This window comes from Cetorhinus maximus, chromosome 9 (genome assembly GCF_964194155.1).
Source record: "Cetorhinus maximus chromosome 9, sCetMax3.hap1.1, whole genome shotgun sequence".
In the NCBI taxonomy this organism is placed as follows: domain Eukaryota; kingdom Metazoa; phylum Chordata; class Chondrichthyes; order Lamniformes; family Cetorhinidae; genus Cetorhinus; species Cetorhinus maximus.
Genome location: NC_135887.1, coordinates 14951383 through 14976683, shown reverse-complemented (window position 1 = coordinate 14976683; position 25301 = coordinate 14951383). Strand labels below are relative to the sequence as shown.

The window sequence follows — 25301 nt, the reverse complement described above, 5'->3', positions numbered from 1 at the left end:
TCATTCATTCTCTTCCTACACTGGATGGTGTTTCAGGTGTGCTGGCCAGCTCCGCTGACAGCCTTTGCAATGTCATCCCAGGCTGGGGGGGTGAGGCTGGTATGCTTTCTGGAGCTTCTCCTGGGGTAAAGTACATCCCTATGTGCCCGCACTCCTCTTATCAAGGGGCGTTATCTGGAGGGCACTGTGGCTGAAGCGGGGTGCTGCCTTCTTCTTTTGGCTTGCAGACATCTCTCATGGTCTCCTGGAGACAGCTGGGCTGGGGAGATTGAGATGTGTATTCTGGTGGCGTTTAAGTATGGCACCCAGACCTTTGATCCCTCCAGGTAACGGTGAGCCAGGTGAATCAGCTCCCAACCCACCAGGTGATTTGATGAGATACTCGCCTGTGCATAATTAATGTGCATCCAAGTGTGGAACCTCGGGCACGATTTCCCACCATTCTGAGCAGTGGGATATGCGCCGTGGAGCCCGCCTGCCGCCGCACTTAGTTTCAAAAACAGAAAATCACGCCCCTTATTTTTGAGGCAGCAGTGGTTCCGTATCCACTGGTTACTGGTAAGTATCCTGTATATGTATAATTGTAAATCATTCCAAAATATAGTTATTTGCTTAGAACTACTATTGCACTTAAAGTTAATTCTTCCTGTGATAAGGCTAAGCAAGTAGCAGCATTTGAAGTGACTGTTGTCACTGCTGTTTAGTAACTTCTTTTGTGGCTTATGCTTACCACCCACACAGCAAAGCTGCTGTGAACTGACAGGCACTGACCCTGCAATACCCTCCAACAAAGGTTTGATGCTGTCGCCTCTTAAATTACTTGCCACTTATCTCAGTACAGACAGCACTGCAACCGAGGTGGTCCATGGACTCAGAATAATAGGAAATCTACCATTATGATTGGCTCATCCAACTTCCTAGCTAGAGGTCAAATCTTATCACAGAATGAGCGGGGGGAAAAAGTTTAAAAATATGCAGTTACAGCACACTTTACATTTAATACAGTTCCTGATCAAGTCTTTAGAAGCAAAATATACATATAAAAATGACTGAACCAAAACAAAAAAAATGTCCCTGAATAAATAGCTGGAGAAAGGTTGCCTGGTTTCCCCCTGCCCTTCAAAAATACAATAGAACAACCCCAAAGCAGATAAAATTTTGTTTACATTATCTAAGAAATTTGTAACTTGGCAGCTAAATCTTTATTTTTTTGGTAGCTATCAGTAAATTTCAATATCCCTGGTTTTGATGTGCGTAGCTTTTCTTCTGCATTAGAAATTTGCTTTCTCCTCCACTTTAAATATTGCTACATTAGACTCAGACAGAGGGAAAGAAAACAGAGACAGGCTGAGAAATCCAGCCAAGTACATGAACGTCAGTGGGAAGCTAGCTGCCCAACCATATGGGGAACATCTTGGGTGCAGTCATCCTGTCAAATTAGTTTTGATGAGAAGTCAGTATTAAACCTGTATCAGCACAAAAAGTAGAACTCAGATTTCAGGTCACGAGTGTGCTGAGGGCAAGTAGTGCAAGACTCACCCAAGAGATTCTCTCACGCACTGATCTGAGTTCACGTCGGTTGTATACCACCGGACTATCTAGCGATTTTAAAAACTTACCATTTAATTTGTTTAACGAGAGAAAAAAGTAAATGTTGCTGCTCTTTCCCAACTTTAAAGATGAGCAGCAGATGGAGCAGAATCCAGTATGCGTTGAAGTATATGTTCTCAATGTGTTTGCAAATATAGCAAATAGTCTGCCGACTGTATATCACAGCATCCCAATCGTGTTTTAGATTGGTAGCTACAGCATAACTGCGACCTTAGGCAATAAGTTGGAGGGTATCTGCTCCACTGTTAAAGGAAATTGAACTAATAAGGGTAAAATAGGAGTATTTAGTCTATAAATATTTTAAATACACCATTGAGTTGAGCCTTGTAGACGTGGGTACATAGGTAGGAGTAAGCACCCAACACTATAGAAGCTAAATACCACCTTGGCTCAGTGGTGACACTCATGCTTCTGAATCAGAAAGGTGCAGATTCACGCTCTTGTACATAATCTAAGCTGATATTTCAGTGCCTTTTGGATGAGCTGTTAAATGGAGGTCCTATCCATCCCTGTTCAGGTGTTACCAGATAAGACCATATTACAGGACAGCATTGACAGGAGAGCAGGGGAATTATTCGGGTGTGCGATACCACTGAAAATAGATTAACTGGTCAATTATTTACTGTTTGAGGTACCATGGTGTATGCAAATTAACTGCCATGTCTGTCTACATAGCAGTGACCACATATCTAAAGTAATTTGTTAACGGTGAAGTGATTTGGGATGTGAAAAGTGTTACATAAAAACCAGTTATTTCAAAAAAAATTAGTGTTTCATCTCTTTTAAATGGCACAAAGGCCACGTGGATGACTAATTAATAAGAATATAAGAAATAGGAACAGGAGTAGACCATTTGGCCCCTCGAGCCTGCTCTGCCATTCAATTAGATCATGGCTGATCTTCTTGTATTTTGATTTCCACATTCCCATCTAACCCCGATAACCTTTGATTCCCTTGCCTAACAAGAATCTGTCTACCTCTGCCTTAAAAATATTCAATGACCCTGCCTCCACTGCCTTCTGAGGCAGAGAGTTCCGAAGTCACACAATCCTCTGAGAGAAAAAATTTCTCCTCATCCCTGTCCTAAAAGGTCGACCCCTAATTTTAAAACAGTGCCCCCTAGTTCTGGACTCACCCACTAGAGGAAACATCCTTTTGATGTCCACATTGTCAAGGCCATTCAGGATCTTGTATACCTCAATCAAATCACCCCTCACTCTTCCAAACTCCAGTGGAAACAAGCCCTGCCTGTCCAACTTTTCCTCATAAGACAACCCACTCATTCCAGGTATCAATCTAGTAAACCTCCTTTGAACCACCTCCAATACATTTACATGCTTCCTTAAATAAGGAGACCACAACTGCACACAGTATTCAAGATGCCATCTCACCAATGCCCTGTCCAACTGAGGCATAACATTCTTACTTTTATGTTCAAACCCTCTTGTAATAAAGGATAGCACCTCAGAATTATGCAGCCGTTCTCCATTTAAGTACTACTCTGCCTTTTTGTTCTGCCGATAACTTCACATTTTCCCACATTAAACTCCATTTGCCAGTCTTTTCCCATTCACTCAACCTATCTATGTTCATCTGCAACCTCCTCATGTCCTCTTCACAACATACTGTCCTATCTATCTTTGTGTAATCTGCAAATTTAGCTACCATGTTTTCACTCCCCCCAGTTAAGTCATTGATGTAAATTGTAAAAAGTTGAGGCTCTAGAACAGACCCCGTTGGGACTCTATTCATCACATCCTGTCGATCTTAAAAAGATGCATTTATGCACATTCTCTGCTTTCTGCCAGCCAGCCAATCTCCCATCCAGGCTAATATGTTACTCCCTACACCATGCCATTTTATTTTCTGTGATAACCTTTGATGTGGCACCTTATCAAATGCCTTCTGGAAATCCAAGTACAGTACGTCTACAGGCTCCCTTTTATCCACTGCATATGTTACTCCTTCAAAAACTCCAATAAATTAGTTAAACATGATTTTTCTTTCACAAAACCATGCTAACTCTTCCCGATTGCCTTGAGCTTTTCTAAGTGCCCAGCTATAACCTCCTTAATGATTGATTCTAATAGCTTCCCCACGACAGACATCAATCTAACTGGCCTATAGTTTCCTGTTTTCTGCCTCCCTCCCTTCTTGAATAGAGGGGTTACATTTTCCACTTTCCAATCTGGTGGAACCTTTCCAGAATCTAGCGAATTTTGGAAAATTAACATCAGCGCATCGACTACCTCATTAGTCACCTCTTTTAAGACCCTAGGATGTAGTTCATCAGGACCTGGAGACTTGCCAGCCCGCAGCTCCATCAATTTGCTCAGTACCATTTCCCTAGTGATTTCAATTTCACCAAGTTCCTTTCTCCTGTTCACTTCCTGATTTGCAGCTATTACTGGAATGTTTTTTAGACCATAAGACATAGGAGCAGAAATTAGGCCAATCGGCCCATTGAGTCTGCTCCACCATTCAATCATGGCTGATAAGTTTCTCAACCCCGTTCTCCCGCCTTCTCCCCGTAACCTTTGATCCCTTTACCAATCAAGAACCTATCTATCTCGGTCTTAAATCCTCTATATATGTATCCTCTATAGTGAATACAGAAGCAAAACATTTGTTCATTTCTTCTGCCATTTCCTTTTTATCTACTATTAACTCTCCACTGTCACTCTCTAGAGGACCAACACTCATTTTACCTACTCTTTTCCTTTTTAAATGCCTGTAGAGACTCTTGCTATCCATTTTTACATTTCTCGCTAGCTTCCTCTCATACTCTAATTTCTTTCTCCTGATTAACTTTTTAGTCATTCTTTGCTGTTCTTTATATTCTGTCCAATCATCTGTCCCGTACTCATCTTTGCGGAGTTGTATGCTTTTTCCTCAAGTTTGATGCTTTCCTTAACGTCTTTAGTACCAGGATGGTGGGTCCCCCACTTAGAATTTTTCTTTATAAGAGGAATGTAATTATTTTGAATGCTCTGAAATATCCCCTTAAATGTCTGCCACTGCTTCTCTATTGATCTATCCTCTAGCCTAGTTTCCCAGTTCACTTCAGCAAGCTCAGCTTCCACCCCCACATAGTTGCCCTTATTTAAGATACTAGTCTTAGACTCACTCTTCTCCCTTTCAAACTGGATGTAAAATTCAATCATATTGTGGTCACTGCTACATAGTGGTGCCTTTACTCTGAGGTCATTAATTCATCCTGTCATATTATACAATACCAAGTCTAATATAACCTGCTGTCTGGTTGGTTCCAGAGCACGCTGCTCTAAGAAATTATCTTGAAAGCATTCTAAGAATTTCTCATCTAAGCAACTACTGCCAATCTGATTTTTCTCGTTTATGTGTAGATTAAAATCACCCATGGTTATTGCCTTCCCTTTATCACAAGCACAAAATATTTTCTCTTGAATACTTTGTCCTACACTGTGGCTACTGTTAGGGGGCTTGTAGATTAATTCCACTAATGACATTTTCCCCCTACTATTACTCATTCCACCCAAACCGATTCTACATCCTGATCTCCTGAATTAAGGACATCTCTAACTATTGCACCAATGCCCTCTTTGATGAGCAGTGCTACCCCTCCACCTTTACCTAGCTTCTTATTCTCCTTGAATGTCACGTACCCTTCAATATTAAGGACCCAATCTTTGTCGTCCTGCAGCCACATCTCCATAATTGATATCAGATCATATTTATTTACTTCAATGTGGGCCATTAATTCATTTACTTTGTTATGCATTCAGATAGAGAGCCTTCAGTTTTGTCTTTTTGTTATCTTTGTAACATCTAGTCTTGTCTGTTGATGTGTTCTTAGGTTTTTTCTTTCTGTCCCTTCCTGCCAGTCTCTGACCCTCATTTCTCGTATTACTATTTTGCTCTCCTGTCTTAACTCTATACCTTGAATTGCTACCTCTACCCAAGCTTGATCCCTCACCCCTCTTGTTTAGTTTAAAGCTCTCTCCACTTCCCTAGTTATGTGATTTGCAAGGACACTCATCCCAGCATGGTGTAGGTATAAACCATCCCAACAGTATAGCCCCCACTTTCCCCAATACTGATGCCAGTGCCCCACAAACCGGAACCCACTTCTCCCACGTCAGTCTTTGAGCCACGCATTTGTTTCTCTAATCTTATTTGCCCTATGCCAATTTGCACGTGTCTCTGGTAATAATTCAGAGATTATTGCCTTTGAGGTTCTGCTTCTTAATTTGGTACCGAGCTCCTCATACTGACTTTGCAGAACCTCTTTCCTAGTTCTACTTATGTCATTGGTACCTAAATGGACCACGGCAACTGGATCCCTCCCTTCCCACTGCAAGTTCCTCTCCAGCCCTGAGCAGCTGTCCTGAACCCTGGCTCCAGGCAGGCAACATAGCTGTCTGGACTCTCACTCTTTGCTGCAGAGAACATATTAATCCCCCTCACACTACTATCCCCTACTAACACTACATTCCTTTTTGCTCCCCCTGCTTGAACGGCTTCCTATACCATAGTACCATGGCCAGCCAGCTCATCCAGTTCTGCCAGGGTTAGGATCCCAAGCTTTTATTTAGATGCATGCCTGTATAATATCACTTTAAACTCAGTCTGATGAGGAACTGCATGTACGTGTGGTACAAATTAGGTGCACCAGCATATGCCACATTAAACTAGTGAAAATTATTACAGTTCACACCATCTTAACTGAAGAAGGGATGTGTTAAAGTAGAATGATAGTATAAAGTAAAATAAAATGCTTGTGCACCTTTTTAAACCATAACCAGTTTAGTCAAAAGAGAATAAAATTGAGTGGGGTGTAAAATGGGTGTCTGATTCAAACCAATGCTGTTCCCTACAGGTGGGGTAGATTAAAATCATGGCTCTGATCTTCCCCCTTTACTGAACTGGACAAATTTGTACATTTTAGGTTTGCAGCAAACAATAAAATATTGAGGTGTTTTCTCTTCTCTGCTTATCATCATACACTTCAATTTAGGAGCTCAGGATGGTGCGGCCTTTTTCCACAAATTCACTCGGTCCAAAATATGTTTATGAAACTTACGCTTATAGAGAGCTTATTACAGATAATTAAAGATCTCAAAGCACTATACAAGGTAATGGATAGTGAGTGGATACGTTTTTGCTGACATTAAATTGCAGGATATTTTGGTTTGTCAGGATCCTAATATAATATTAATCGTGCGATTGATGTCATTGGTCTCCATGTGAATGCTGGTCCATTGCTTCTCAATTATGCCCCAGTTTATCTACTTAAATCCAACCTTCGTCAGAATAGTCTTCTGTGTATATGCATATAGAAAGCATACTTTTTATTCATTCATGGGATGTGGGCATGCTGGCAAGGCCAGCATTTATTGCCCATCCCTACTTGCCCTGTATGTTTAAGAATGTGCTGTGAATACATGATGAAACTGTTGCAGAAAAAGAACCAGTGAGTATGCAGTGGGTATCACCCTTATTTGACCTTCCTAGTTTTGAGGTTCACTAATATAAGGATAACATAGTTGACTTAGTAATAAAAGAACTCCATGTTTCTTCTGTGTTCTCTGCAATGGACACCATTTTTCAGACTCATTGTTAGCAGTACTCATAGCTAGTGTAACACAAGAAACTGTCCGGATCTTCCGTGAAGCGGTAATCACCGTTGATTGTCGCTCTGACCATACTTTTCTGTGCCCCAACTTTGCTCTATATGTCTGGCTGGGTTTTCTGAGCGCAGCTTCTCCAGAAATGCAAAGCATATAGTCCCACGAAGAACTCCATCGCAGTGGAGTAGCATCGGGGAGAAGACTGGACACGCCCCCTTTTTATGGCACTAGCTGTTGTAAAGTAAGTTTAAATATTCAGTGTGAATATTAGTGAATGGGTGAATGGATAAATGAGTGAATGAGTATTGTGGTAGGGTGGGTAGGGTGGGTGAGGCAGGTGGGTGAGGCAAGTGAGTAGCATGAGTGAGGTGGCAGGTGGGTAGGGTGGTTGATGGATGAGGTGGGTCAGGGGTAGTCAAGTCAGCAGGGGTAATCGGATTGGGGACTAGTCAGGTCTGATTTGGGGGAGTAGTTGGGTCGGGTCAGGAGTAATAGTCGGGTCAAGTTGGGGTGTCAAGGGGGTAGTTGGGGGGGGATCAGGGGGTAGTTGGGTCAGGTTGGGGCTGGTCGGGCGGTATGGGGAGGTAGTCAGGTCGGGGGGTTAGTCAGGGTTTGAGGGAAAGTCATTGTGAGTGATTGGGTGTCAATTCTGTAGTTACCCAGAAGTTAGACTAGGATCTTTCCTGGGTAACTATGTCAGAACTGTCCGAAGTCTCCAACTCTAACTCAGGGTCAGAGTCTTTTGCGGAGGGTCCTGGGGAACAGGGCAATCTCCGTTTGGAAGTTCAAACTTCCTGGGTAATTTCCTCAGAGGTCAGTGGGTCAGGACTTCTGCGGGGTCCCAACGCGTATCTTGGGTCATAAGGTCTGGTCTCCAATAACCCAGAGATGGGAAGATCTGGGTTTATTCAGGACTTTGCTGGAGCCAGCCCACAAAAATTTCAGAACTACTCAAATAGGGAATGCAGCTGGTGTGAAACTGGAAGAATTAATTTTTCAGTAAAAGTATTAAAGATTTTATTCATTTGGAAAAAAAACAATCAAATTCAATAGCCAAGTTTAAAGGGAAACTTAACTCTCACACTTGGTGAAAGGTATAACCAGATGAAAGTGAGTATCCCACAGTTAAATATTTCCGACGTATAGGTACAAGCTGAATATACCTACCTGTTAGAGTTTCCTTCCAATTAACATCATTGTGAAGATACCAAAGCTTTTGTACAGGCTCTATAGCCTGAATTTTCGTGCAGACGGAGAGGTTCTTTGTCTTTGCCAAAATGGCAGCCATGGCCCTGATCCAGAAGCCCCACTCTTAAACCCATCCCCCACCATTTTTGCAGAGGGAGGGGAATGGGGGTGAGTTCTAGTTTGCACATTTGTCATTCATGGAGGCAACTGCATACGTTAAATTGCAACTGCCTCAGTCAGATCTGATTTTAGCTAGTGGTATGTCTAAAACATGACAGGTGCGCTTTTGACCAGGTAGGAGAAGATCTAAAGCTGCCAGAGTTCTTTGGAGAAGTAAAATATTAGAGTGGTAGGGTATCCTTTTGTGTGTGGTCCCGGGACACCTTTGCAGAGGTGAGGTGCCATTTGGGACTGTTAAAGGTGGACATGAATGTGCATAAACTCATTGGAACTGTCAAGCTCATTAGAACTGGCTAGGGAGTTCTCAAGGGAGCTATCAAGAGACTTAAATCTCCTGCCCTTTAAATTTTTATAAAAACAGTCTGCCGTATTTAAAAAAATCATTCTGTCTGTTGACATGAGCCTGAGGGTTATCATTACAAGATTAGTGCTACATGACTGTGTCACGACAGTGGATAATAGCCCCGAATTACTTACAGGCATATTGTAATTTTTAAGGAAGACGTGTTTTTTTTAAAAATACGTACAAGCAAAGACACTGAGCAAAAGATGGCTGAGAATGTAATGTAACCACTTTCTGGAAAATTCCTATGTGGATCATACTTGACTGGCTAGTCCCAAGAGAACATAGCATGTTGGACCTAAAAAGGTGCCAAGGCCTACTACAGACAGAGACACTTGAAAGGAAGAGATGAATTGCAAAAGACTGAACTTAAATCTCCCATGTTGCAGAGACAATGGAGACTGATTGTCACACCTCAGCAGGCATCTAAAATTCAATCATATCTCGGAATGCAGAAATGGTCTAAGTTGAAAGAAAATGGACTCTGGGCGAAAGACATGTTTGTTTTACCCTTCCAGGAATACACAAGGAAATGGGTTAAAAAGCTAGCTGCAGACCTGATCTGTGTGTGTTAGTGTTCTAGTGTGCTGTGAGAGTCACAGCCGAAGATGATCAGCTAGACACCCCTGCAGCTTGCAGGAAGAAGGCTCTCTCTCTGTTGCTGGAGGCTCTCTCTCTGTTGCTGAAGTCAGCAAAGCCACAATCAAAAAGGGAATAGGACAGCTTCTTCAGTCAACCTGCAGAACCAAGTGTCTCCAACCCAACTGCTAAACTGCCAAAGTCAGCTCTACCAGAATCACCCAACTTAACGGCCATAACGTTTCACGGTCTACTCCTCAAGGACAAGCTGAAGACTGATTCATATTTTTTTTAACTATTATTTGGACTCAACTTCTCATTTCTGATCTGTGTGTATGTGTGTTGCATTTTTATTATTTTTTCTCAGGTTTTTAGTAACTAATCAACTTACTCTTTCTTTGACTCAAGAAAGCCTGGTTAAATTGGCTCCTTCTAAAACATAAATACATTTGGACTGGGCAAAGGGATCCCTTTTAAATTAACCTTGTGGTGACCAACCGAGGGGGTTGAATAAAGAAGGGGAGCCAGCCCAATCCTCCTCACCCAGGAGCATAATAAATTGGGGTCCCATTCGTGAGGTTGACAAATTGGGGGACCTCGCCCAGGGACCGGTCATAACAACTGATTTCACAACCTTTCATTATCACAGTTGGGTGCCTGTCAGTTCACAGTTTAATTGGCAGCTCCAAGTGGTTATAAACCCTTTGAAGTGGGACTATGAATACAAATGCTCATTTTCATTAGGGATTAAAGGAATTTAAATGTAGTGAGTGGGTTTTTATCAAAAATAATTGTTTTTTGTTAAATAGTGAATGAATCAATAAGTACTTGAGAACTTTATTTACACTCAGAATGGGTCCTGAGGCCCGCACATGGTGAATACTAGATGATGTCATGGTAGATGCATGGACAAAGGGTGGTGGGTGGGTTGGCATATACTGGCACTAAGCCAGCATAGAGGTTATTAAGGGTAATGGGGGGGGTAGAGGGTCATAGGCTAGCATGGAGGGTATGAGGTGACATGGGCTGGCATGGGGAGTGTGTGGGGGTTTGAGGGGATGTCAGCGGTGAGAGCTGGAGGGCTATTTTTTGCTTTTATGTTTCTTTTCATAGCTTTGGCAAAGCACCAGTACACTGGGATCGGCCTTTTGCCCAGCCCGCCTCCGTACCCAGCAGTCTCTGACATCTTTCCAGGGTCACCCACCACTACTCTCATTTTCAGTCGCACCCCGGACTGAAAGTCCGACCTTCCTGGGCACTTTTTCCCGGGTCGGGTTTGCAGAGCCGGGAGCGAAATTTAAGCCTATGTCATGAATGTAAGATTTGTTTAATTATGTTGCCAACAGCTGAATTCTACTTTGAATTCCTGCCAATCACAGAGCATGAGAACAGATTGAACAGCACAAGTCAATAACATGAATAAACAAAATATGAAGGGTTGAAATTGATCTCCATTGTGGAAGAAATAGTAAATTTTCAAAATGAATGATTCCTTGGAAGGAGGTATTTTCATTCATCCGTTTTCCTCTGTACCATAAAAACTTCATCACAGCACATTCAGTTGAAAGGTTGTAATTAAGTTAATTCAATTAACAATTTAGTACTTTAAAAGTAGCGAGTGAATGCATATGCCAAAGTTAAGATCTTGGTTCAAGTTTTCAAGAAGTGAGCGATTCAGCTCAGAGAGATAGAGAGGAAATAAAAGCTGACATTAATAGTGCTGGTCACGGTACATCATTAAAATGTAGCATGGGAGTAGGACTGAGCTTGCTTCCCACCTAAAAAGACTTGATGACAGTCATGTAAAAAGAGAGAATTTTAAGTTCTCGATCAAAATAAAGCTCTAAATCCATCAAATGTTCCAATATGGAGATTGTTCCATCTCCCCTCCTCAGATTTTCCTGTATACTAAGCAGCATCTTGTACATGCTAGGTAAAAAGACATACATATTACTGTGATAATTTTGAAAAAAAAATACAATTGCCAACCTCATCAGAGTTAATATTTCAATCTTCTGTCAGTCTTTTTTGTAGGTTGCCACTTTCTTGCAAATCCAAGGACAGGGCACTGAATAAAAGAGAGCAAGATGTACATCTATAACTTGAGTTCTGATGTTTATTTTGCAGAAGACAAGTTCTTTAATAACATTTGCAATTTGTAACTCCATAGCAAGAGAACTCAAAATAATTGGGGGGAAAAAATGAAATTAGACTTTGTGTGTCATTCTTATTGCAGCATACTCAAAGAAACTGGCAGCCGCAGCATGAGAGGAGATGAATGTTTCATTTAAATGTGATTCTCTGGAGGATTCTTTGAGGCTATGCTCATGATACAGGGACTTGCTAGCCATTTCAACATGCTGCACCTCTCCAAATTGTGGAGGATTTTGATCTTTGCAGCGTCTTGCAAATAAAATGCTTTTATTTTTGTAGCTGCAATGCAGCCATAGACCATCTGAATATTGGTAGTCAGGTTTAATTACATTTTTCACTGTGGCAGGCAGTTAGAAGGGTGAGATTTCTCTGAATTCAATCCAATAAACTACTTGATCAAAAGGTTTAAGAAAGTATTAACAAAATAATTAAATTAAAAAATCAATTTGCTAAACTAACTTGTGACATGGTCAACATTAGAGTCTTCATTGTGCAATATCTCATTAGAAAGATGTTCTTAAATTTATGTGGTGGTAATCTGCAAATGGAGGATAGTCATTGATCCAATTATAAATTCAACAAGGTGTAACTTTTTCAAGTGTTTTTTACAGCAAGATTAATAAAGTAAAAGGGCAAGCTCTCATCAGTTCAGTGATTTCTACTTGGTCACAGTCTTAGGGGACATCAAAAGTGCAATCTATGGAAAAGCATCGAATCACTGATAGCAATTTCTGGATTTCCCTTTTTAACTGTGATATGTGGGACTCCAGAAGTTGCTATTGGTTTTAAAGGAATAGTGATGGCAAATCCTGACTGTTTTGCTATTATTACTACTGAAAAAATCCAGGCCAATATATTTTCATGCTGTTCTACCAAAGCCTCTTTGAAATGGCAGCTGTTACCTCACAGACCAGAGGTTATAGTGAGAGACTGGACTATAATACAGACAAGGGACTTACAGACTAAAGCAAATGTTAACTTGATTTACAACCCAAACAGCAATATGAAGAGTACCAAATGGAAGTACTAAAAGTTCAATAACAAAAATACAAAGAGAATATCTATAATAGGTTAGTTACCCTTAGTAACCAAAAACTTATTATTGATCTGCACATTCAGGCTTTATTTTATCATTTGGCACAATTGTCTGTAGCAGAGAAACTAATTTTTTTAATATCAACAGGGTTTAAAAATTAACCCTACTTTCTTACACAACCTTTTTTTAAAAAACTGTCAGACCAATACTTCCTAAAATTTTCAATAACCCCTACCAGATTAAAAATCAAACAACTTCTCAACTAAATTTCCAGCTAACATTAGAAGTTGCTTGTAGATTACTTCTAAAACAGATTAAACAATACTTTATGTATAACTCTAACTAAAGACACATCTCATCATACACAATGGAGAATATATAAACTTTCCTGATGATGAGAGACAAACAGGTTTCGTGCAATTTCATGAAATTGGTTTGTTAGTTAACTAATCAAACATTTTTACTCATTTATGTCACAGGAAACCCTTGCTAATTAAATCATTGAGGCCATCTGCTATTTAGATCACTGGCACTGTTTGAACATTACAAAGAGACAAACAATTCAAACTCTATCAACCATAGTAATAAACTCATGTCACATACAAAGCAATCTTTCCTGCTTCTAAATATAGGACTAGATTAGGTCATCTGCATAAGTAATGTCAGCAGTTAGAAAAGATAGATCATCTTTAGACAAAGCTTTTCCCACAACATTTTCATTATCTTCATTTCCCTTGTACCCCAAGATATAATACTGTATCTGGCATCCCAAGCAGGGGCTTGCAATACTAGCAATTCAAAGAAATAATTTGGCTAATAGCTAAGACCCTTTTTCTAAGTGTGTTGCATGCATATGGAAATAAGTATAAGAAGGGGTATGGGGATAGCAGGAATGTGAAGTTAAGGTAGAAGGTCAGCCATGATCTTATTGAATGATGGAGCAGGCTTGAAGGGCCATATGGCCTACTCCTGCATTTATTTCTTATAGCTCACTAAAATAGCTTTGCATATGTTTAGAAGGTTTGAATTTGTTATGCAAATGGTGGGAAGTTCAGAGTCCTCTGTGGCCTAATACAAAATCCAACAATGTTGGTTCAGCAGTCAATGGCGCAGAATTTCTTGTGTCCCTGGAAAAAAATATGAAGGTGTGGTGCTGCTTTTGTTGAGGCCTTTATGATGTCAAAGGCAATAGATTCTGCAATGGTTTTAATGCCATTAAACCAAACAAAGTCAAGGAAAATTAATGATTTTCTCCGCATTTGGAAAAAAAACTCATATGGACAGGTGCAAAATTTGAGGAACAATGTGGCAGCATCTGATTTTTTGAAAAATGTTAATACTTCTTGGGAAGTCAAAATTATTTCGAGTTATCAACAGTCACAGATTGCAACTCTTTCGAGTACAATCACAGTTCTTGGTTTCCGGGTGTGGGACATGAACCCACAACCCTCTGATATCAAAGGCGAGGGTGCTATGAACTGAGCCACAGCTGACACCTCCTTCTGCAGTTCAAACATTTTCTTGGGAAGTCAAACTCTTTTGAGTTATCAACAGTCACAGATTGCAACTCTTTTGAGTACAATCACAGTTCTTGGTTTCCGGGTGTGGGACATGAACCCACAACCCTCTGATATCAAAGGCGAGGGTGCTATGAACTGAGCCACAGCTGACACCTCCTTCTGCAGTTCAAACATTTTCTTGGGAAGTCAACTCTTTTGAGTTATCAGCAGTCACAGATTGCAACTCTTTCGAGTACAATCACAGTTCTTGGTTTCCGGGAGTGGGACATGAACCCACAACCCTCTGGTTCAAAGGCGAGGGTGCTATGAACTGAGCCACAGCTGACACCTCCTTCTGCAGTTCAAACATTTTCTTGGGAAGTCAAGGTGCTCCAAATATTACCAGTTGTTAATCCCAGCACAGCTAGATGTAATTACTAATATGACTGACCGAAGACCATTTTGTATACTTATTAGAAGAAATGAGAGCCCCAGTACAGCTTTCTTAATTGTTAATGCCTTGATATTCTTAGTATTGAAGGCAACACAATTTCTTAAGCATGTCTATTTTTTTTCTGTTTACTGGCAGTGTTTCAGTTGCTGCTGACCATTCTATCACATAATAGCAGAGGAACAAAGTGGTCCCAACTATGCTTCCCTCAAGTAATACTGTGCAGACAATGCAATAAAAAAGGTTATTTATCATAACTTGAAACTCATACACGTAAAAGTGCAGAATCCAATTCACCAGGTCAGCAAAGAGGCACTTCCATATGTTATAGAAATGGCAAAAGCCATTTTACCCACCATGTTAATTGTATATAATTGGATGCAGGTGGTGGGCATTAACTGGGGATTCACTTGAGTCCCAATAAATAGGTACAGATTAAAAGTGTGATTGTTGGGTTAAAAGGTGTATGCTTTCAATCTATAAATAAATTAGGATGGGGAAAGATTAGCTTCATTTCTATCCTTTACCGACTAAACCACACTGTGCCTGCCATTCTTCTGATGATATATAACAGTAAGTCTAAATTGCTTTAAAATTCTTCAGATTCTGATAAGTAGCTTTGTATTTGTGAACTATAAGATAAATAATATCACATTTTTCCTGATGTTGTGAAATGGCTATAATAATCAACAGTAACTATAGATTGCAAAGCCCTGCATTTGCTCCTGCTGAAATTGTTTGAGGTACTTGCCTTACAGCTTTTGGTTTTGTGGTAGCATTCCCATGCTTCGATCAGAAGAAGGGCTTGAGCAAGTGGAGACTAGAATATTGTCTTGAAATACTAGGTTGATGTGCAGTGGGATACTCTTGTCCAGGCTGAATGACCACTGGTTTAGTGGCATTCTTCCTACTGAGAGAGAAGGATTGGGTTAGGGTCTGACATCAAGCAATCCTGGCAAGCAAAGACCTACTCCCATACCACCCAATATGATAAAGAGTAGGTAGGATTCTTCAGTATTGGTTTTAGCCCTTCTAAAAGAAGGTACTCAAATGTATAAAAAGCATGAGAAAGGTAATGGGAAAATACTTCAGCAACCCTTCCTGAGTAAGTGGATCAGAAATCTCAAGTATGGGACTTAAGTTTGGACATTCCCTGCAAAATATAATGGAAGGACTCGCCCTTTGTAAATGGTAATATATTTGCAATCCAATGTAATGTAGTATGGAATAGTAGGATTCTAGCTCACACTGAAGATTCCTACCTGATAGAATTCCAAGCCTTAGTTAGTGGCTTCCCAGAGTGACCATAATTTTTTTTTTTGATATTGCATGCAGCATACCTAGTTGCCAAATTGAATGACATGCTCCATTTAACTTACTTGGCAGAGATATGAATGTAGGATATCAACTTACCTCTCTGAACTGGGAGAAGATGGGAACAAATAAGAGAAATAAATGAAGACTTAGCTCAGTGTGAATATGACTGCAACTTAAAACAATAATCAATATACTGTAATTAATTTCATATTTAAAAAGCTGAATTCATTCATTGATTTGATTGATTGACGTATATAAGATCCTGAACAGCCTTGACAAGGTGGATGTTGAAAGGATGTTTCCTCTTGCGGGTGTGTCCAGAACTAGGGGGCACTGTTTTAACGTTATGGGTCACCCTTTTAGGACTGAGATAAGGGGAAATTTTTTCTGTGAGCTGTGCAACCTTGGAACTCTGCCTCAGAAGTTGGTGGAGGTGGGGTGATTGAATATATTTAAGGCAGAGGTAGATTCTTGTTAGGCAAGGGAATCAAAGGTTATCAGGGATAGATGGGAATGTGGAAATTGAAACACAAGAAGATCAGCCATGATCTTATTGAATGGCAGAGCAGGCTCGAGGGGCTGAATGGTCTACTCCTGTTCCTATATCTTATATTATGTTTTCAAATAGCAGCCTTGCTTTTACTGTCCTGGGAATTTGGGTAGGAGGCTGATTTTTGAAACTACTCTCCTCGGTTATATGGTATAGTAGAGATGGTCCTTCACCAAGGTATCTTACACCAATGGGATAGTTTCCTTTCACACATCACTAGCCTGTTAAGAGTTGACCAACTTAATTCAGCTTAGGTTCTTTTTCCTAAAAGAATTTCCTGCAAAAGTTAAATAATTCCTCCTTTTTAATGCTGGCACCTGCATAATATTTGAACTGCTGATTTTTTTTGAAAGAATTATTTCCTCAATAAATCTGCACCAAATTTGGTATGTTAACATATCTGTCCAATAATTATGTGGCTATCTTCTGGAAAACTAGGTAGCTCACTTAATACTTAAGGTATGATCTTAAGATAAGGTCTATGATATTCTGCTTTCAATTTAATAGCTTAAGCAATCACCCATAGATTTGCAGCAAGTTAAACATCAATACCCATACCTATTCACTGGTTTGATTTACTTTGATAAAGGGTTGCATGCTTAAGTAACACTTAATTTTGTGTCAACTTGCTGACTTGGGAAATAACAGATTTCTCGTAGATTTATTATGTAGCCTGTCTCATTATTGTGTTGATCATTTTTAAAAGCCAAGTTTCTATCCTGAAATTATAGGTGCCACATCTTCCAAACCATTTTTTTGTGTTTCTTCAATAAATTGACAACTTTTTTTTAATTCAAACCTACTTTTCCTTCCTTGTCAAAACTAAGACTATGATGGGTCATTATCTCGTCTCCAAACAGGAGGAAAATGATACTGATCTGGAGGATCCCTTCAGTGGCTTTTCCCCCTTTTTGAAATCTTAAAGCTTATCTCCACCCTCTGAGCAAATCACTTGGTATAATCAGATCCACATATTCCTCTCTGCAATTAGGATGTACATTACGCTAAGTGCCACCTTTCAAACTTCTCACATTTAACAGATGCTTCATGCAAATGTTTTGTTGCCAAGTTATCTTTGTGGTGTGTGTTCAGTTCTTAACCTCAGTGCTAACCACCCCCCCCCCCCCAACTCCCCATGCTTGGAATAAAGATGCAAGTAGTTTCCCTTTTATAAAGCAGTGCTGTGGGTAGACATTATATCAGATTACACCAACTGCCTGACTCCAAGTTAAAATCTAAAGGTTTAAAACAAATTTATGTCAAGACATCTTTGAGAGAGTGTTCTCAAGTATACATACACTTCAAATACTATATTATATTTTAATAGGGAGTCTTCAAAAGTTAGAAATAGGATGGTGGTACACATTAAGAATTCAACAATCTGGCATAGTTTTGGATGACTGGGTGCCTTTTCAATTAGCTAAACAGCTCATATTTGCTCATTACCTATTCTGGCCTCCTAATTTAGCTATGCACCTCAATGTTTTATTAGTGTAGGTGTCTTCATGACCAAACGATTGTCTTGCATGTATTAAACATTAATGACTAATGTAGTGATTAAAGGTGAAAAAACATAACTGGTATCCGACTACAATTTGCCTTACACTTTCAAAGAAAGGAAAGCAAACTTATAATAATATAGGAACTTTCAGAACATAATTTAGGAATCGGTTATCACTGTCATTAGGAGTTGCTGTACAAAAGAAAGGAAAATTTACACCTGTACAGCAGCTTTTTATATCCTTTTCAAATTTCCAAGTGTTTTACAATCAACAAATTATTTTTTTAAGTGCAGTGATTGTTATGCAGGTAAATTGATCCAGCATCCCACTTGTCACAGGCTGGTGGAGGGAAAGCCATATTCCATCTACCTTTGTTTTGCTTATTAAAGGAACACTGCCTTTACAAAGCAGTGCTTGGCAAGCCAGTATTTTGTGGAGGGAAAGGAATCACAAAGCTGTGCACCATTTTTATCATGACTATATTAAGTTCCTTTGCTCCTTTTCCAGGTCACTCCTGTATGCTTTGTATATTTCTCAAGAGGTGGAAAAAGGTTTGCCAAAAATTTTTTGGTTGGATTTGTTTCCTTTTTATGAGCTAACAATTAGTAACTCTGCCACATTGATCATCTTTCTTATTTATTATGAATGTAAGGCATCATTTACTGAAGAATTATATTTCCATATGTCCTGAAACAAGATCATTAGGTAATCCATTTTCTATTTCTATAAAATCATACTGGATAAAAAAAGTTTTGTGCAGCTATTTCAAAAAAATAGTATTATAGTGACAGATGTTTACTGCATTTCTTTTTAAATGTTCTTTTTGAATGTGTAGTTATTGAAAGTTTCCTGACATTGAAGGCAGGAATAAAGCCGCAATCCAATGATACTCCATGTTACATAATAATTCTTCAGTGATGAGATTATAAAATGGAAATTCTGGATTTTAACCTTTTTAAAAAAAAACTAATTATGAAGATATATATTTCAAACTTGCCCAGTATCTGTGTATCATATAATCAAGATTATCACTCAGTTCCTTTTGGGGGCACTAAATGAGGTAGAATCCTTAATTTGACATATTTTTGGTACAATCACAAATGTGATGAAAGTATAAATCAGCAAGATACCAAACTCAAAATACACTTAACCTAACTTATAAAAGAAAAACACTCGAGATGCTGACATGGCTGTCATTTTACACAAAGACAAGCTGAACATTATAAATGTGCATTTCTGCCCATCTGTATCCTGACCCACTTTCCCAGGCCTTATATGGTACAGTAATGGGCACAGTAGGCAGCTGACCTGGAAATGGAGCAAAGGAAGATAAAACCATCTAGATTAGATAACTAATTTCTCTTTTCTAAATAGATATAGAAAAATCGTCTATAAATAACATATAAGCTTAACTTTTGGTTAATTTCGAAAGTATAATTTACAGCATTATTATAAGTTAGATCTTAGAACTAGCCCAGGCTGTTGCAGTTGTCATTAGTTTACTGTAAAGAGTGGACATGGTAGTGAGATAAGCTGAAGATAATCTACTTGCACAGGTGTGTCTATTAATTATTTCATCGGCCACATATAAAAGAAGTTCAGCTCTTTCAGATGGTTAAGATTTGTTTCTGAATCCCACAAAGGAAGGAAAACACATCCTCTTCAATAGTTTAAAGCCCCAGGATAAGATGCACTCTGTGTGATTCCCTCCATTTACCAGTTGGGGTCCCATCAATGCAAGAGTTGACCTCTTTCTGGCACCGCTGGGCTTTGTGGGAGAAGATCTGGATCACGTGCCCTTTGTGCCCGCTCAACCGAACTTGCGTTCCATACGGGGCGACCCGCCCTTGCAGCACGCTCGGCACCTGGACGCCGCAGGTACGTGGGACGGCGTACGTCCCGATTCGGCAGACGTGGTGTCAATCAGGCCTAGTACGGGGACTGTCAGTGGAGAGAGGGGGGGTGGGCGGGCCGCGTTGTCCACTATCGCGTTCGGGTGCGCGCGGCCCGGCTGCTGAGCGAGAGGGGCGGGAGCAATCAGTGGGGGGTGGTGGGGGGGGAGGGACTCCGGCTTTCGAGGGTTCCGTGTTTAGTTTCTCTCCCTCTTGGCGGCTTTGGGGGGGGTGGGGGGGGTAATTTTTTTTATTATATAAAAAAAAATTAAGGTTTATAATTGCTGTTGACGATGTTTACTATGAAAGACTGAAGGAGTTTTCCCCCCCTCAGAAAAAATATGTACGAAGTGAAAGCCAAAGTCTTTTGAAGAATTTTTCTATCTCCCGAGGAGTTAAAACGCCGGATTATTGAATTTCCTGAGGAAAACCGGGTGTGGAATTTGCTGGAAGATGGTTTAGGAAGGACGGAGCGAGGAGAGTGCGGCCGAGGCGGAGCTCGAGCGGCGAGGCGGCGGCGGCCGGTGGAGCGCGGGCTGGGCGCGCGGTGCGGCCGTTGGTCATGGCGCTGTGCGGCACCACGGCGGCGGCGGGCCAGCAGCGCCAAAGCGTCGCCAAGCTGATGGCTTATAACGGCGCCGGGGCCGCCCATCACCATCACCACCACCACCACCACCATCACAACAACAACCATCATCACCACAGTAGCAGCAGCAGCAGCAACCATCACCAGCAGCCGCCTCATCACCCGCCGCCTCCTCACCATCACCACCATCTACACCCCGGCGCTGCTACTGCTGCTGGCGGCGGCGCCGCCGCTGCTGCTGGGGGAGGTGGGGGTGCTGGAGGAGGAGGCGGCGGTGGCATCGGCACGGCGGTACACCCGGTCCAGCATCACCATCACCCGGCGGCCGCCGCCGCCGCTGCTGCCGCCGCCGCCGCCAGCTCGGCCGCCGTCTCGTCCTCCTCGTCCTCTTCATCCTCGTCGTCCGCCGCCGCCGCCGCCTCGGCCGCCGCCGCGGCGGCAGCAGCAGCCGCGGCGGCGGCGGCGATGCTGAACCCGGGCCAGGCGCCGTATTTCCCGTCCCCGGCGCCGGCCGCCGCCGCCGCCTCGGTGCAGATTCACGCCGCCGCGGCCGCCGCCAAGGCGCATCAGCTGGACATCGAGCCCGACAGACCCATCGGATACGGAGCCTTCGGAGTCGTCTGGTAGGTTTTGAGCAAGTGTGGGCAAGAGTTTTTAACAGGTTGAAAACAGTGCTTTCAAATATTAATTCATTGCTATTTTTAAAGAAAAACACACACACAGCGGGTTTTGCCAGTCTTTTTAAAAAAAAAATTTTATTTTGGATAAAACAGTTTATCAACGTTGTGCAGTTCGGGTGTCTCCACAAAGGCGCTGACTGACACTGTTGAACTTGCTGGGAGTTTCAAAATATTTTGCTTGCCCAAATGTGTTTTGTGGGTTAGGTGAGCTCGGCGTCTAACACAGGAAGTGTATTGTAACGTCAGGAATCTAAATAATTTATAAAGTGACATTGCTTGCGGGTGGCGGAAATTAGCCATCATTAGTTCGTTGCATTTTTTTCCACGGCACTGGAAGTTAAGTGCTTTTGTCCCTAAGAAGAAGTCCCTTTAGCGTCCTGCTCTGCACTAATGAGAGAGAGAAAGCTTGATGAGATGTCTTCTTGCCTTGAAGGATCAGCTATTTCGAGGTCGTTTGACGCCTGAATTATATATAGCAAACGACCAATCCCCCCAAAAAAAGTTCACACTCGATTCCAAATTTTTTTTAAAAAAATGTGAAGCATTTTGGCTCAAGCTGCTGTATAACCCCGAGAAAGTTTAGTACACTTGGTTGTGTAAACCTTGCTTCCTCTTGCAGTGTTAAGCTGCCAAAAAGTAAGATTAAGTTTTGCCTTCTGTTTTTAAAGAACCCGAGTATGAATAGCGATGGGTTACCTGAAATTGGTTTTGAAATTTTAGTTGTCCTGCATTACGCAATATTTTAATTGTAAGCGAAAGTGGGAGGCTGCACTTGGTTGTTTTAAAACACTACACTTTTTAGAGTGGTCTCAGGTTATTGAAGATTATTGTGCAATTAAGTACACTATAATTGGGAACAGCATCTTTAGGTTTGAAGGACTTTATCTGTTATTCTGTGTGACTAACTGGGCTTACTTTACAAGTGAACGTGTGAACATAAGTATTGGGAGTAGGCCACTGGTCCCTCAAACCTGCTCCACCATTCAATAACATCATGGCTGATCTAATTTTAACCTCAGCTTCACATGCCTACCCCCAATAACCATTCGTCCTCTTGCTTAAAGAGTCTACGTCTGCCCTCGGATGTTCAAGAATTCTGCCTCTTCCACCTTTTTGAGGAAGAGAATTCCAATGTGTCTCAATCCTCTGAGAAGGTGAAATGACTTGTGGCCTGAGTTTTTTTGTTTCCTTCCTACAATAACCATCCCAATTAATATTCTCCATGCTTTTTAGTATTCTCTATATATTGTCACCTAAGTTTTCAGAATTTCAAAAAGTCAGTGCTATTACATATATACAATGGAAGTTATTTTCATACTGTTTCATAATGGTGGCAGTGCTTGCTGCAGATAGTTAGCAAGTCCACGAGGAGTGGCACCCATGCAGCTTGGGATAATAGGTTGTATAGGTGTTAAAATGTAGTGGTTTGAATGAGTGGTTCTGATGGCACAAATTACCAGCTGGTCTATATTATGAATACCAATAGAACCCTGTACCTGGAGTGATTTTTAATATGCTCAGTAAGTCATCTTTTCTTACTGTATTGAACACAATTGAGTGGTCTGGGTGAAAGGATAATGGTTATGATTATAGAATATTTTTTGGTTGTTTGTTTACTGGGCAATTCACATAGCCTTTATGTAAAAGCAGTGTTGGCTTTGCTAGAGAACTACATAAAGTCCTTGATTCAATATTGTAGATATTTTGTAACCCAAATTGGTTTAATGTTATAAACCCCAGCCCAATTTATTATAGTGTTAGGAAATGGAAGTATGATTGCGTGTATGGGTTGCATTTAATTTAAAAGAAAAAGCTCTTTATTTGGGGGAGGAAATAATTTCCTAGATTAGTAGAATCTATAAGTGATCCATGACCAAAGGCAGAACAAGCTCTAGGTGGTTAATGGCCTACTCCTGATCCTGTGTCCCTAAGATGCAAATAAATTGGATCAAAAGCCTTTTTCATGTTATTTAAGCAAAATTGGAAAACAGTAGCAAAGTAGAAATGCAGTGGGAATGAAATAGAGAAAATGCTTTGAAAAATAAGACACGGCAAGTAAGTTTTTAAACGGATATCTAGTGGATGCTATAGCAGGCACAATGAATTGCAGTTTTTTCACGAAAGATTGAGTGCTGAAACTGACAAGTCTTGCTGCAAGACGGTGTGAAATTTCACCCTATACAAATATTGAATTTGAAAGTTGAGTTTCTAATCTAATTTTTTAAATCGGGAGTACTGGTTAGCACATTTTTTGGGATCATTCTCAGATTTGTCTGTATTTTTGGTGCTATTGCCCATCATTTTGGAATAAAGTTCTTCCAACATATTAACACTTAAGCTCACTAATCATGAGCCAACAAAAAGTAAAACTAGACTTTCTTGCATCCAGTGGCAACTGTTTTGCAGTGCTTGATCCATAAATATATTTTAATCTTATTTTGGACAGTCCTGATGACTTATATGGTTGCATCACTTGTGATACTAAACTACATGAGCAGAAAAGTTTTTTATTTCTGGCTTGCCTTGTGTTAACCAATCTCATCCGAGGCAAATTCCAGTTGGCTTAAATCAGTGTTGTACTCAGGATCATTAACCTTGCTGGAAGCTGCTTGTGTTAACTTTGAGCAAGGATAGAAAAAAGGTAGTGTTAGCCCCATCTTTATAATAGCCTGTATTTTTGGTCACTGATTCAAATGACCACTTCAGTGAAACGCTGGGACATCATTTCACAGTTCCCAGCAAAAGAAGAGAAATCAAATGTTAACAGCACAGAAATGGGCTATTCAACTTTCCTCCATGTTAATTTTAATGTTATCCATATGCATATCTTCCAGATTCAAGCAACTATCTATCTATGGACACTACAGCTGTTTGTGGCAGAGAATTTCATATTCTGACCACCCCGTGAAGGAAATTTTTCTAACCTTCAGGTTCAACTCTTTTTGTGATAGTTAAATTTGTGCCCCTCTTTTTTTTTTTGTCCCATTGAATAGTGGGAATTACTTAATACTGTATTTCATAATTTTCATTCGTAATTGTCCATATTTCTCTTGAGTCACACTCTAACCTCTCTGGTAACAAGTAAAAACCCTTTCTAAAATTGATATATTCCTGTGAATCTATGGTGTACCTCTTTTCAGCCACATTTAAATCCTCCTTATTTATGTACCCAAATCTTTACAGTATATCCAAATGTAGCCTAAGACTTTGTACAAGTTCAACATTGCTTCTTTGCTTTTGTATTCTATTTCTAGGTGTATGACTAATTGTTTACCTATTTGTGGTCTTTTATATTTGACCTGTCTTTAATGGCTTTGTATCTATGCATCAAGGTTCCCCTGCTCCATTACTTGGGATGCATTTCTTTTCCTTATTCTTCTGAATTAGGCGTTAGCTTGGTTCAGTGTTGGCACACTCTGCCTCAGGTCTTGTCCTAGAGTGGAGACTAAAGCATGTAAGTAATGCTGACATGCCTGTAAAGTACTGAGTGGCATATTGTTGGTGGTGCCATTTCTCAGATGCAACAGTAAACTGACACTCTGTTCAAGTAGATCTAATAGTGCAATTTGAAGAGAATGTTGGCAGATATTTATCTGGTAACCAACAACAGCAAAAACAAAATAACTGATTTATCTAATTGTTATGTGAGTCTTGCTGTAAGCAAATTGGCTAACTACATTTACCTATGTTTAAAAAATAAACCATTGAATAAATGCATTGGGATGATCTGAGGATGTGGAAGATGCTATAATATATAGTGCATGCCCTTTCTTGACTGTAACGGTTTAAGAAGGTGGCTTTCTACCACCTTAAGGGCAATTAGGGATGGGCAATTGTTATGACTACAGCTGATGTAATTGCTGAGCAAGCCAGATCCCCAGAATGAAGCCTATCTTGCTGATCATAAACTTTTTTTAATAATTGTGAAAATGAGGAGGAAAAGCTTCTGACCTCAAAAGCATAGAACTCCAGTAACACCTTTAGAATTTTTAAAATGGCAAGATTTATTAGATAGAAAAAAAACCGTAAGCTCACAAGATAAAAGTTATACAGTTAAAACAGTCTTACAGAACAACTCCAAAAAGGCAAGCTTGGTCAAAAGTTCACAATTAAACTACCCATTT

General features: G+C 40.4%; 1 protein-coding gene across 5 annotated transcripts in view; it reads left to right on the top strand.

Annotated features, from left to right (window-relative positions):
• The first annotated feature begins 20165 nt into the window (after positions 1–20165).
• nlk2 (nemo-like kinase, type 2) overlaps positions 20166–25301 on the top strand; it is a 211650-nt gene continuing 206514 nt past the window's right edge. For 4 of the 5 annotated variants that reach the window (XM_078548113.1, XM_078548111.1, XM_078548110.1 and 1 more), the window contains exon 1: positions 20166–21120. In XM_078548113.1, the coding sequence (XP_078404239.1) occupies positions 20474–21120 (647 nt within the window). In that variant the 5' untranslated portion in view covers positions 20166–20473. The remainder of the gene's footprint in view (positions 21121–25301) is intronic. The other variant, XM_078548114.1, reaches the window with a different exon arrangement.